Source organism: Melanerpes formicivorus, unplaced genomic scaffold (assembly GCF_026170545.1).
Source record: "Melanerpes formicivorus ecotype bairdi unplaced genomic scaffold, bMelFor1.0.p_v2 SCAF_82, whole genome shotgun sequence".
NCBI classification, from domain to species: Eukaryota; Metazoa; Chordata; class Aves; order Piciformes; family Picidae; genus Melanerpes; species Melanerpes formicivorus.
Genome location: NW_027142434.1, coordinates 2,620,690 through 2,634,656, shown reverse-complemented (window position 1 = coordinate 2,634,656; position 13,967 = coordinate 2,620,690). Strand labels below are relative to the sequence as shown.

Here is a 13,967-nt window from a genome sequence, read left to right as displayed (position 1 = left end):
GCAGTGTGGGGGGGCAGGACCTGTCCCCTGGGGAGTGCAGGGTAGCTCTGAATGCCAAAGGAGGAACCCTTGGGCTTGAAGGCAGCTAAGGAGAGGCAGAACCCAGCAGGGGGTGGGGTGGAAGGGAGCTCTGGAGCTCACCCTGCCCAACCCCCCCTGCCCCAGCAGGGCTCCCCGAGCAGGGCTCAGCCACTCCAAGCCCTGCCCCAGCAGGGCTCCCCCAGCAGAGCTCAGCCACTCCAACCCCTGCCCCAGCAGGGCTCCCCCAGCAGCTTGCCCAGGGGCACAGTGCCCAGGGGGGGTTGGAAGCTCTCCCCCCCAGCAGACTCCACAACCTCTCTGGGCAGCCTGCTCCAGGCTCCAGCAGCCTCACCCCAAACAACTTTCTCCTCCTGCTCAGCTCCAACCTCCTGCCTGCCACTTTGTGCCCCTTGCCCCTTGGCCTGGCCCTGGGCACCACTCAGCAGAGCCTGGCCCCAGCCTCTTGCCCCCCACAGCTCCTGATGAGCATTGCTGAGGCAGAGGCTCAGCCAGCCTGGCTTGGATCTCCTCCTGGAGGAGAGCTCAGCAGGTGCCCTGCAGTGCTGGGGGCTGCACAGGCAGCCAGCTCTTGGCTTGGGAAAGCTCCTGCCAGCTGGTGGCCAAGCTGGAGGGGGTGGTGGCCAAGCTGGAGGGGCTGGTGGCCATGCTGGAGGGGGTGGTGGCCATGGTGGGAGGGCTGGTGGCCATGCTGGAGGGGGGTGGTGGCCATGCTGGAGGGGGTGGTGGCCATGCTGGAGGGGCAGCTGAGCTTGTAGCAGCAGTGCCACTCCCTGGGCACAAGGCTGAGCTGCTGCTGGCATCAGGCAGAGGCTGAGAGGAGAATCTCCAGCCCTGGGATGTGCCCAGGGAGGGCTTTGAGGCACCTGGGCACTGCCATGCTCAGGGGTTGTGGCACTTGGGCTGTGCCATGCTCAGGGGCTGTGGCACTTGGGCACTGCCATGCTCAGGGGCTGTGGCACCTGGGCACTGCCATGCTCAGGGGTTGTGGCACTTGGGCACTGCCATGCTCAGGGGTTGTGGCACCTGGGCACTGCCATGCTCAGGGGCTGTGGCACCTGGGCTGTGCCATGCTCAGGGGCTGTGGCACCTGGGCACTGCCATGCTCAGGGCCTGTGGCACCTGGGCACTGCCATGCTCAGGGCTGTGGCACTTGGGCTGTGCCATGCTCAGGGCTGTGGCACTTGGGCACTGCCATGCTCAGGGCTGTGGCACTTGAGCTGTGCCATGCTCAGGGGTTGTGGCACTTTGGCACTGCCATGCTCAGGGCTGTGGCACTTGGGCTGTGCCATGCTCAGGGCTGTGGCACTTGGGCACTGCCATGCTCAGGAGTTGTGGCACTTGGGCACTGCCAGCTTCTCAGTGCCTCTTCTGCCCTGGCAGGTTGGCAAGGGCTGCTGTGCTGCCCTGAAGGCCCTGGGAGCCATTGTCTATGTGACTGAGATCGACCCCATCTGTGCCCTCCAGGCCTGGTGAGAGCTTCCCTGCTGCTGCTCTTCAGCCTCCTCCTCCTCCTCTCTGCCCTCCTGGAAGCCCTGGCAGAGGCTGGGGCTGGGGGCTGAGCTGGGGCTGGGGCTGGGCTGGCTCTGGGGGATGGCTCTGGGGGCTGGGCTGGGGGCTGGGGGCTGGCTCTGGGGGCTGGGCTGGGGCTGGGGGTGGGCTGGCTCTGGGGGCTGGGCTGGGCTCTGGGCTGGCTCTGGGGGCTGGGCTGGCTCTGGGGGCTGGGCTGGGGCTGGGGGCTGGGGCTGGGGACTGGGCTGGCTCTGGGGGCTGGGGGCTGGCTCTGGGGGCTGGGCTGGGGCTGGGGGTGGGCTGGCTCTGGGGGCTGGGCTGGGCTCTGGGCTGGCTCTGGGGGCTGGGCTGGCTCTGGGGGCTGGGCTGGGGCTGGGGGCTGGGCTGGGGGCTGGCTCTGGGGGCTGGGCTGGGGCTGGGGGCTGGGGCTGGGGACTGGGCTGGCTCTGGGGGCTGGGCTGGGGGCTGAGCTGGGTCTGGGGGCTGGGCTGGGCTGGGGGCTGGGCTGGGGGCTCTCCTTGGCCCTGCTGCCCTGCCCTCCCCCCAGCCCTGCTCTCTCCCTGCCCAGCATGGATGGGGCTGGGGGCTGGGCTGGGTTTGGGGGCTGGCTCTGGGGGCTGGGCTGGGGCTGGGGGCTGGGCTGGGTCTGGCTCTGGGGCTGGGCTGGGGCTGGGGGCTGGGCTGGCTCTGGGGGCTGGCTCTGGGGGCTGGGCTGGGCTGGGGCTGGCTCTGGGCTGGCTCTGGGCTGGCTCTGGGGGCTGGGCTGGCTCTGGGGGCTGGCTCTGGGGGCTGAGCTGGGGCTGGGGGCTGGGCTGGGAGCTCTCCTTGGCCCTGCTGCCCTGCCCCCCCGCCAGCCCTGCTCTCCCCCTGCCCAGCATGGATGGGTCTGGGGGCTGGGCTGGGCTGGGGCTGGCTCTGGGCTGGCTCTGGGGGCTGGCTCTGGGGGCTGGGCTGGGCTGGGTTTGGGGGCTGGCTCTGGGGGCTGGGCTGGGGCTGGGGGCTGGGCTGGGTCTGGCTCTGGGGCTGGGCTGGGGCTGGGGGCTGGGCTGGCTCTGGGGGCTGGCTCTGGGGGCTGGGCTGGGCTGGGGCTGGCTCTGGGCTGGCTCTGGGCTGGCTCTGGGGGCTGAGCTGGGTCTGGGGGCTGGGCTGGGCTGGGTTTGGGGGCTGGCTCTGGGGGCTGGGCTGGGGCTGGGGGCTGGGCTGGGGGCTCTCCTTGGCCCTGCTGCCCTGCCCCCCCCCCAGCCCTGCTCTCCCCCTGCCCAGCATGGATGGGTTCCGGGTGGTGAAGCTCAGCGAGGTGATTCGCCAGGTGGATGTTGTCATCACCTGCACAGGTAGGGATGGGGAAGCTCCTGGGGGGGCTTTGGGGAGGGCTGGGGAGGGGTAGCACTGCTGGGGGGCTGGCTGGGGGGCTCTGGGGGCTGCTGTTCCACGGAGCAGGGCAGCAGCTGTGCCCAGAGCCTTTCCCCCTCAGCTCCTCGGCCCCTGGGGCAAGGCCCAGCCCAGGCAGGGGTCCCCAGGGTTGCCCTGGGGGCTCCTGGAGCCTCCCTGGGATCCAAGAGCAGGGAAGAGACCTGCAGGGTTAAGGCCAAGCCTGCACCCAGCCCTGCCCCAGGGCACCACCACCCCTGGCCCTCAGCACCCCCCCAGGGCCCTCAGCACCACAGCTCCAGGGCTCTGAAACCCCCCCCAGGGCTGGGGGCTCCACCACTGCCCCTGGGCAGCCTGGGCCAGGCCTGGGCAAGCCTCAAGGGGCAGAAATTGTTCCTCATGGCCAAGCTGAACCTCCCCTGGGGCAGCCTGAGGCCATTGCCTTGAGGCCAGCACTGCCCCCCCTGTGCTTCCCTGCTGGGGCACCGGGGGGGCTCTGTCCTCAGGGGGGCTCTGTCCTGGGGGGGCTCTGTCCTTGGGGGGGGCTCTGTCCTGGGGGGGCTCTGTCCTCGGGGGGGCTCTGTCCTCGGAGGGGGGGCTGGACTGGTGCTGAGCTCCTGTGAGCCACAGGAGGGTCCTGGAAGGGCTCAGGCTGGGAGGGAGCTTCAGAGAGCTTCTGCTCCAACCTGCCTGCCATGGGCAGGGACAGCTCAGCTGGGGCTGGGGGGGTTCTGTTTTCAGTGCCTCTGGGGGCTCCCCACTGCCTTTGGGGCTCCCCACTGCCTTTTAGGGTTCCCCACTGCCTCTGGGTGCTCTCCACTGCCTTTGGGGGCTCACCACTGCCCTGAGTGTTCACTGTCTTTGGGTTCCCCACTGCCATTGGTTGTTCTCCACTGCCTTTGGGTACTCACCACTGCCTTGGGGGTTCCCCACTGCTTCTGGGGGTTCCCCACTGCTTCTGGGGGTTCCCCACTGCCTTTGGGGGTTTCCCCACTTCCTTTGGGTGCTCATTGCCCTGAGGGCTCACCACTGCCTCTGGGGGCTCCCCACTGCCCTGAGTGTTCACTGCCTTTAGATTCCCCACTGCCTTTGGGGGCTCACCATTGCTATGGGTTCCCCACTGCCCCTGGGGGTTCCCCACTGTCATTGGCTGTTCCCCACTGCCTTTGGGGGTTCCCCACTGCTTCTGGGGGTTCCCCACTGCCTTTGGGGGCTCACCACTGCCCTGAATATTCACTGCCTTTTGGGGTTCCCCACTGCCTTTGGGTGCTCACCATTGCTTTGGGTTCCCCACTGCCCATGGGGGTTCCCCACTGCCTTTGGGGGCTCACCACTGCCCTGAGTGTTCACTGCCTTTGGGCTCCCCACTGCCATTGGTTGTTCCCCACTGCTTTGGGTGCTCACTGCCCTGAGTGTTCCCCACTGCCTCTGGGGGCTCCCCACTGCCTCTGGGGGTTTCCCACTGCCTCTGGGTGCTCCCCACTGCTCTAGGTGCTCACCACTGCCCTGAGTATTCACTGCCTTTTAGGGTTCCCCACTGCCTCTGGGGGCTCCCCACTACCTTTAGGTGCTCATCACTGCCCTGAGTGTTCACTGCCTTTGGGTTCCCCACTGCCCATGGGGGTTCCCCACTGTCATTGGCTGTTCCCCACTGCCTTTGGGTACTCACTACTGCCTTTGGGGGCTCCCCACTGCTCATGGGGGTTCCCCACTGCCTTTGGGTGCTCCCCACTGCCTTTGGGGGTTCCCCACTGCCTTGGGTGCTCCCCACTGCCTTTGGGTGCTCCCCACTGCCCTGAGTATTCACTACCTTTTGGGGTTCACCTTTGCCATTGGGGGTTCTCCACTGCCCATGGGGGTTCCCCACTGTCATTGGGGATTCCCCACTGCCTTTGGGGGCTCACTGCCCCGAGGGCTCCCCACTGCTCATGGGGGTTCCCCACTGTCACTGGTTGTTCCCCACTGCCTTTGGATGCTCCCCACTGCCTTTGGGTGCTCACCACTGCCCTGAGTATTCACTGCCTTTTGGGGTTCCCCACTGCCATTGGTTGTTCTCCACTGCCTTTGGATGCTCACCACTGCCTTTGGGTGCTCACCATTGCTTTGGGTTCCCCACTGTCACTGGGGGTTCCCCACTGCCTTTGGGGGCTCACCACTGCCCTGAGTGTTCACTGCCTTTGGGCTCCCCACTGCCTTTGGGTGCTCACTGCCCTGAGTGTTCCTCTCTGCCTCTGGGGGTTCCCCACTGCTCTGGCTGCTCACCACTGCATTGAGTATTCACTACCTTTTGGGGTTCACCATTGCCATTGGGGGTTCTCCACTGCCCATGGGGGTTCCCCACTGCCTTTGGGTGTTCCCCACTGCCTTTGGGTGCTCACCACTGCCTTTGGGTGTTCCCCACAGCCTTTAAGTCTCCCCCACTGCCATTGGTTGTTCTCCACTGCTTTGGGTGCTCCCCACTGCCTCTGGGGGTTCCCCACTGCCTCTGGGGGTTCAGCACTGCCTTCTGCCTGCAGGCAACAAGAATGTGGTGACCAGGGAGCACCTGGACAGGATGAAGAACAGCTGCATTGTGTGCAACATGGGCCACTCCAACACTGAGATTGATGTGGTGAGGCTGCCTCTGCCCCCCAGCCCTGCCCCCAGCCCCCAGCCCTGCCCCTGCCCCCTGCCCCCCACCCCTGCTGTGCTCCCACCATGACCAGCAGGCTGAGAGGGACCTGATCAATGTCTATCAAGAGCTGAGGGGTGGGGGGCAAGTGGAGGGGGGGCCCAAGCTCCTTTTGGTGGTGCCCAGCAATAACAGCAGGAGACAAGGAGACAAACCTGAGCAGAGAAGGTTTCACCTCCACAGGAGGAGAAAGTGGTTTGGGGTGAGGCTGCTGGAGCCTGGAGCAGGCTGCCCAGAGAGGTTGTGGAGTCTGCTGGGGGGAGAGCTTCCAACCCCCCCTGGGCACTGTGCCCCTGGGCAAGCTGCTGGGGGAGCCCTGCTGGGGCAGGGGTTGGAGTGGCTGAGCTCTGCTGGGGGAGCCCTGCTGGGGCAGGGGTTGGAGTGGCTGAGCTCTGCTGGGGGAGCCCTGCTGGGGCAGGGGTTGGAGTGGCTGAGCTCTGCTGGGGGAGCCCTGCTGGGGCAGGGGTTGGAGTGGTTGAGCTCTGCTGGGGCAGGGGTTGGAGTGGGTGAGCTCCAGAGCTCCCTTCCCACCTCACTGGGCCCTGGGATTCCCTGTGGCTTGGTGTCCCTAGACACCCTGAGAAGGGTTTGTGCCACCTCCAGGCTGGCCTCTGGCTCCTGGGTGTTTCCAGAGGTGGGAGGGGAAGCTCAGCAAGCTCAGGAGATGATTGCCACCCTTTGCACCCAGCTCTTCCTCTGGCAGCTGCTGAGAGGGTGGGCAGAAGGCTCCCAGAGGAGCTGCTGGCACTGGGACAGCTTGGAGTGCTGGCTGAGCAATCTGCTCCACCTCAGGGAAAGGGCTTCCAGGAAAGAGGTGAAGGCAGGAGGTCAAAAGCAGCTAACCCAGGCCAGAAGCTGTGGGAGGCCTGCTGGGGCAGGGGGGGTTGGGCAGGGTGAGCTCCAGAGCTCCCTTCCACCCCACCCCCTGCTGGGTTCTGCCTCTCCTTAGCTGCCTTCAAGCCCAAGGGTTCCTCCTTTGGCATTCAGAGCTACCCTGCACTCCCCAGGGGACAGATCCTGCCCCCCACACTGCCTCCCCCAGCCTGGGGGCTGAGCAGAGCTCCTGTGACAGCATCTCTGAGCCTGTGCCCTCTGCTCACTGTGGGAGCCAGCTCCAGTGCAGCTCTCCCTGCTGGAGCAGGGGGGGTTGGAGTGTTCCAGAGGGGATTGGATGTGGCCCTTGGAGCCAGGGTTTAGTCATGAGGTCTGTGGGGACAGCTTGGACTTGCTGAGCTCTGAGGTCTCTTCCAACCTTGGTGATCCTGAGTGGGTGATGCTCCAGAGCTCCCTTCCAGCCTGCAGCACCCTGGGGCCCTGTGAGCACAGCAGGCAGAGCCAGGCCCTGGGGGTGCTGGCAGTGCAGCTCTGGAGGCCTTTTTGTCCTTGCTCTGTTGTAATCATCCAACAGAGGAGGCTGGGCCCTGCTGGGGGGTGGGGGGGATCCCTTCCAGCCTCTAGCACTGATTATGGGATGTCTCCAACCTCTTCTCCCTCTTCTGCCTCCTGCTTCCCCAGACCAGCCTGCGGACCCCGGAGCTGACGTGGGAGCGAGTGCGTTCCCAGGTGGACCACATCATCTGGCCTGATGGCAAGAGGGTGGTGCTGCTGGCTGAGGTGTGCTGCCAGCTCAGCCCTGCCCCTGCTGTTGGGCCCTGCCCCTGCTGCCAACTCAGCTCTGCTCCTGCTGCTGGGCCCTGCCCCTGCTGCCAGCTCAGCCCTGCTCCTGCCCCTGCCCCTGCCCCTGCTGCCAGCTCAGCCCTGCCCCTGCCCCTGCCCCTGCCCCTGCTGCCAGCTCAGCCCTGCCCCTGCCCCTGCCCCTGCCCCTGCTGCCAGCTCAGCCCTGCCCCTGCCCCTGCCCCTGCTGCCAGCTCAGCCCTACTCCTGCCTCTCACACTGCCCCTGCTGCCAGCTCAGCCCTGCTCCTGCTGCTGGGCCCTGCCCCTGCTGCCAGCTCAGCCCTGCCCCTGCTGCCAGCTCAGCCCTGCCCCTGCCCCTGCTGCTGAGCCTTCACCCTGCCCCTGCTGCCAGCTCAGCCCTGCTCCTGCCCCTGACACTGCCCCTGCTGCCAGCTCAGCCCTGCCCCTGCTGCTGCTCCTGCTGCTGAGCCCTGCCCCTGCTGCCAGCTCCGCCCTGCCCCTGACCCCAGCTCAGCCCTGCCCCTGCCCCTGCTGCCAGCTCAGCCCTGGCCCCTGGCAGCCTCCCAGCCTTTGTGAACCTGTTGGAAGCCAGCCTGGAGAAGAGAAGGCTGCAGGGAGACCTCAGAGCAGCCTTGCAGCACCTGAAGGGCTCCAGGAGAGCTGGGGAGGGACTTGGGCCAAGGGCTGGGAGGGACAGGCTGAGGAACAATGGCTTTGAGCTGGGAGAGGAGAGACTGAGAGTGGAGAGGAGGAAGAGATTGCTGAGAGTGAGGCTGGGGAGAGCATGGCACAGGCTGCCCAGGGAGGCTGTGGCTGTGCCTGGCCTGGAGGTGTTCAGGACCAGGCTGGATGAGGCCCTGAGCAGGCTGTGCTGGGGGGAGGTGTCCCTGGGCATGGCAGGGGGCTGGAGCTGGCTGAGCTTGGAGCTCCCTCCCAACCCAAGCCCTGCTGTGAGTCTTCTGACTCTCTGGAGGGTGCTGGGACACTTCCTCCCCAGGGGGAGGTCCAGCCCTCAGCAGAGGCTTCCTTGATTTCAGTTCCCTCTCCTCAGGGAGGTTTCCTGTGCCACTTGCAGCCACCGTGGTGCCACCTGGCTGTGTCCCTGGGAGCTGGGAGCTGTCCCCCTCAGCCCAGGCCCTTCTGCCTCTGCCCTTGGCAGCCTGGCTGCTGGCTGTCTCCTCTGCCCTGGCAGCTCCCCTGGCAGCAGGATGCCTCTTCCCAGGGTCCACAAACCCTCCCTGCCCCTCAGCTGAGGGTGGGGGGGGGAAGCTGGGGCAGGGCTCGCACTGATGGTCCTTGAATGGCTTTGCTGTGGCTGCCCCCTGCCGCGGGGGGGAGGGGCTGGAGGGGAAGCCTTCTCTCAGGACTTGCTGGGGCTCCAGCTCCAGTTCAGCCCTCTGCAGACTCCTCCTCCTCTCTCCCAGGGTCGTCTTCTCAACCTGAGCTGCTCCACGGTCCCTACCTTTGTCCTCTCCATCACAGCCACCACTCAGGTGTGTAACACTGCAGGGCTGGGCCGGGGGGGGGGTGAAGGATGCTCTGGGGGGGAAGGATGCTCTGGGGGGGAAGGATGCTCTGGGGCCTTGCACAGGTGGGGATGGTTTGGAGGGAGCTGGGAATATGCAGCTGGACTTCTCCTTGCCCTGGCACCAGGCCCAGAGAGAGCCACAGGCAGCACCCCCTGGCTGGGCTGCCCTCAATGAGGACCTGAGCTGACTGAGATGAGCTCCAGCTCTGCCCTGAGCCCCTGGGGAGCTCTGCCCCAGCACAGGCTCAAGCCAAGGCTTTGTTTGGGGCTTCTCCAGCACAAATCCCCTCCCTGGGGTGAGTCTGGGGGGCATGGGGCTGTGGGGGTGAGTGTGGTTCAGAGGCTCCCCAGCACTGCTGCCAGCTCAGCTGGGTGCACCTGCCTGGGGGCTGATCCAGTCGGGCTGGGAGCTGCAGTGGTGGTGCTGGCTGAGGGAGCTCAGCAGGCTGGAAACACCCAGAGGGGACTGCTGGGGTGGGGAGATGGCCATGGATGGGGGAGGACAGCCCTGGAGCCTCACAGCCCTGGAACCTCACACCTGGGGCTGCAAAGGCTCCCCAGAGGGCTCAGGGCTTGGAGGTGGCTTTCAAGCACTCAGGGAGGGGAGCAGCAGTTTGGTTTCTGCTGCAGGAGGGGCTCTGGGCTCTGGAGCAGGGCCAGCAGCAGCCTTCACTGCCACCTGATGTGGCAGCTCTGTGAGCTGAGGGCCTCAGAGCTGCTGCCCTCTCGTCCATCCCATCCTCTGCCCTGCTTCTGGGCACAGGCTGGGCACAGGCTGAGGGCAGCTGAGCCTCTTCTCCTCCTGGAGCCCCCAGCTGAGGGCCTCAGAGCTGCTGCCCTCTGCTCCATCCTCTGCCCTGCTGCTGGGCACAGGCTGGGTACAGGCTGGGGGCAGCTGAGCCTCTGCTCCTCCCCCGGGGCCGGACACCCGGTGGGGGCTGAGCTCCGCGCCGGGGGCTGGGCTGAGCTCCGCGCCGGGGGCTGTGCTGAGCTCCGCGCTGGGGGCTGGGCTCCGCCGGTGGGGGCTGAGCTCCGCGCTGGGGGCTGAGCTCCGCGCCGGGGGCTGGGCTCCGCGCTGGGGGCTGGGCTGAGCTCCGCGCTGGGGGCTGAGCTCCGCCGGTGGGGGCTGAGCTCCGCGCCGGGGGCTGAGCTCCGCCGGTGGGGGCTGGACGGAGCTCCGCGCCGGGCGCTGCTCCCTCCAGGCAGCCTGCTAATGGTTGTCCCCTCCCCGGCGCTCCCTGGTTGAGAGCTTTGTCCCTGACTGCCCCTGGGTGGTTCCCTCTGATCCCCTGCAGGCTCTGGCTCTGATCGAGCTTTACAACGCGCCCGAGGGTCGCTACAAGCAGGACGTGTACCTGCTGCCCAAGAAGATGGGTGAGTGGAGGGGGGCCCCCGGGGGGAGGCTGTGGCAGGAGCCTTAGGTTGGGCCTGGGCAGCAGGAAGCATTTTGTTCCCAGCCAGAGCTGTGGGATGAGCTGCCCAGGGGGGTGGTGGAGTCCCCAAGCCTGGAGGTGTTGGAGACCCTCCGCCTGGAGGAAGGTGGTTGGGAGGTGGTGCTTGGGGCTGTGGTTTGGGGCTGAGCCTTGCAGAGCAGGGCTCTGGGTTGGGCTTGGTGACCCTGAGGCTCTTTTCCAATCTGAATGTCTCTGTGGTTCTCTGATCTCCTCCCCTCTGCTGCCCATAGTGGCACTGCCCAAGGGGGTGGTGGAATCACCAAGCCTGGAGGTGTTTGAAGGTGGTTTGGAGGTGGTGCCTGGGGCTGTGGTTTGGGGCTGAGCCTTGCAGAGCAGGGCTCTGGGTTGAGCTTGGTGACCCTGAGGCTCTTTTCCAGCCCTGAATGCTTCACAGAGTCACAGAGCTGCCAGGGCTGGAAGGGAGCTCAAGGCTCAGCCAGCCCCAACCCCCTGCCATGGGCAGGGACACCTCACACCACAGCAGGTTGCCCTCCTGACAAGAGCCTGCAGGGGTTAACCACCTAAAGCCCTGCTCCAGGAGGGGCTGGAGAAGGGCTGTGAGGCATTCAGAGGGGGTGGAGGGGACCCCAGGGCTGTGCTGACAGCAGCTCTGCACTTGGAGGGTGGTCAATGAGCCCCAGAGTGCAGCAGGGGCACAGCTCTGCCTGGCTGATGTGAGGCTTGGGCTGGAAACCTTCAGAGCAAGGCACAGGAGTTGTGCTGCCCCTGGCTGGAGGGCAGGAAGCTCTCAGAGGGTCAGGGAAGGGAGCTCAAGGCTCAGCCAGCTCCAAGCCCCTGCCATGGGCAGGGACACCTCACACCACAGCAGCTTGCTCACAGCCACCTCCAGCCTGGCTGCAAACACCTCCAGGCAGGAGGCTTCCACCACCTCCCTGGGCAGCCTGGGCCAGGCTCTCACCACCCTCCTGGGGAAGAGCCTTCAAGGGGAGAAGAATGGAACTGCTGGGTTGGGATGAAGCAGCCCTGGGAGGAGGAAGCTGCCCAGGCAGGGGCTGGGGTGACTCCAGCACCACTTCTGCAGCTCTGGGGAGGCCACACCTGGAGTGCTGTGTCCTGGTTTGGGCTCCTCAGTACCAGAGAGATGTGGAGGTGCTGGAGCCAGGGCAGAGCAGGGCAAGGAAGGGGAAGGGCCTGGAGAATGAATCTGCTGAGGAGCAACTGAGGGAGCTGGGGATGGAGAGTGTGAAACAGAGGAGGCTGAGGAGAGACCTCCTGGCTGCCTACAGCTCCCTGAAAGGAGGTTGTGGAGAGGTTGCTGCTGCTCTCTTCTCACAGGGCAGCAGTGACAGAGCAGGAGGGAAGGGCCTCAAGCTGCCACTGGGGAGGTTTGGACTGTGGAGTAGGAAAAAGAGAGCTCTGGAGCCTCTGTGCCAGGAAGGCTCTGGAGGGGCTGGAAGGTGTCCAGAGAAGGGCCAGGAGGAGGAGCAGAGGGCTGGAGCTGCTCTGCTCTGCAGACAGCCTGAGAGAGTTGGGGTTGTGCAGGCTGGAGAGGAGAAGGCTCCCAGGAGACCTCCTTGTGGCCTTCCAGGAGCTGCAGGGGGCTGCAGAAAAGCTGGGGAGGGACTTTGGAGGGTGCCAGGGAGGGACAGGACTGGGGGGGATGGAGCAGAACTAGAAGTGGGGAGATGGAGCTTGGCTGTCAGGCATTAACTCTTCCCCATGAGAGTGCCATGCCCCTGGCACAGGCTGCCCAGGGAGGTGGCAATTAGGGACAGAACAACAAGGAACAGCCTCAAGCTAGGCCTGGGGAGGTTTGGAGTGGACAGGAGGAAACATTTTGTTCCCAGCAAGAGAGGTCAGGGACTGGAATGTGCTGCCCAGGGCAGTGCTGCAGTCCCCAAGCCTGGATGTGCTCAGAGGTGGTTGGGATGTGGTGCTTGGGGCTGTGGTTTGAGGGTGAGCCTTGCAGAGCAGGGCTCTGGCTTGGCCTTGGTGCTCCTGAGGCTCTTCTCCAGCCTGCCTGGTTCTGTGGGGCTGGGGCTGGCAGCTGGAGCCAGGGGTGCTGGAGGAACCCAGCTGGGCCAAGGCTGCTGTGGTGCTCAGCTCAGGAGGGCAGGCAGGGAGGTGGAAGCCTCTGCTGGCTGCAAGGGAGGACAGCTGGGGGGATCCAGCAGCCAGGGCAGTGGTGGATTCCCCAGCCCTGGAGGGGCTGAGGAGCCTGGAGCTGTGCTGCTGAGGGACAGGATTCAGTGGGAGGCTTGGGAGCTGGGCTCTGCTCCCGGGGAACAAGCAGCAGGAGAAGGGGAAATGGCCTCAAGCTGCCCCAGGGGAGGTTTGGGCTGAGCAGGAGGAACAATTTCTGCCTGCAAAAGGTTATCAAGGCCTGGCCCAGGCTGCCCAGGGGCAGTGGTGCAGTCCCCAGCCCTGGGGGGCTTTCAGAGCCCTGCAGCTGTGGTGCTAAGGATTCAGTGGGAGACTTGGGAGCTGGGCTCTTAGAATCACAGAATCAATGAGGTTGGGAAAGACCTCAGAGCTCAGCAAGTCCAAGCTGTCCCCCAGCACCTCCTGCCAACCAAACCATGGCTCCAAGTGCCACATCCATTCCCCTCTGGAACACCTCCAGGGATGGGGACTCCACCACCTCCCTGGGCAGCACAGCCCCAGGGCCAATCTCTCTGGCTGGGAAGAACTTTCTCCTCCCCTCCAGCCTAAACCTCCCCTGGCACAGCTTCAGACTGTGTCCTCTTGTTCTGGTGCTGGGTGCCTGGGAGAAGAGCCCAACCCCCACCTGGCTCCAACCTCCCTTCAGGGAGTTGTGGACAGCAGTGAGGTCTCCCTCTTCTCCCAGGGAACAAGGGGAAATGGCCTCAGGCTGCCCCAGGGGAGGTTCAGCTTGGCCTCGAGGAACAATTTCTGCCCCTTGAGGCTTGCCCAGGCCTGGCCCAGGCTGCCCAGGGGCAGCGGTGGAGTCCCCAGCCCTGGAGGGGCTTCAGAGCCCTGGAGCTGTGGTGCTGAGGGCCCTGGGATGGTGCTGAGGGCCCTGGGGTGGTGGTGCCCTGGGGCAGGGCTGGGTTGAGGCTTGGTCTCCATGACCTGAAAGGTCTCTTCCAACCAACTGCTTCCCTCAGCCTCTGGCCCCTGGGCTGCTGGAGGCAGCAGCCTTGGCCAGGAGGAGAAACTCAAACCTGAGCTGGAAAACATCCTCTGGAGAGAGACAGAGAGCAGAGAAACCATCAGGCAGTGACCTTAGGACAGGGGCAGGAGGTTTGGTTTCTTTGCCTTCACCTCCTGCAGCATTGTAGCCCCACCCCCCCACCCCCCCGGTCCTGCAGCCCCCCCTGGAGGGCGTCCAGAGAAGGGTCTGGAGAAGAGGGCTGGGGAGGAGCAGCTGAGGGAGCTGGGGGGAGCTGCCTGGAGCAGAGGAGGCTGAGGGAGACCTCATTGCTCTCTGCAGCTCCCTGAGAGGAGGCTGCAGCCAGGGGGGGTTGGGCTCTGCTCCCCAGTCTCAGGGGACAGAAGGAGAGGAACTGGCCTGAAATTGTGCCAGGGGAGGCTGAGGTTGGAGAGGAGGCCAAATGTCTTTGCTGGAGGAGTGGTCAGGGCCTGGCAGAGGCTGCCCAGGGAGGTGGTGGAGTCCCCATGGCTGGAGGGGTTGCAGCAAGCTGTGGCCATGGCAGCTGGGGCCAGGGTTTGGTGGCCATGGGGGGGTTGGGCTGGGTGAGCTCTGAGGTGGCCTGGCCCTTTCCTTGCTGCATGCTGAGTGGAGCCAGCACCTGCTGGCAGTGTGGGTGGGG

The 13,967-nt window shown here is 65.7% G+C and overlaps 1 protein-coding gene across 2 annotated transcripts in view; it reads left to right on the top strand.

Annotated features, from left to right (window-relative positions):
- AHCYL1 (adenosylhomocysteinase like 1) overlaps nt 1–13,967 on the top strand; it is a 60,186-nt gene that overhangs the window by 44,955 nt on the left and 1,264 nt on the right. For both annotated transcript variants that reach the window (XM_068164726.1, XM_068164725.1), the window contains exons 10-15: nt 1,423–1,511; nt 2,815–2,885; nt 5,439–5,533; nt 7,109–7,207; nt 8,655–8,723; nt 10,054–10,132. In XM_068164726.1, the coding sequence (XP_068020827.1) occupies nt 1,423–1,511; nt 2,815–2,885; nt 5,439–5,533; nt 7,109–7,207; nt 8,655–8,723; nt 10,054–10,132 (502 nt within the window). The remainder of the gene's footprint in view (nt 1–1,422; nt 1,512–2,814; nt 2,886–5,438; nt 5,534–7,108; nt 7,208–8,654; nt 8,724–10,053; nt 10,133–13,967) is intronic.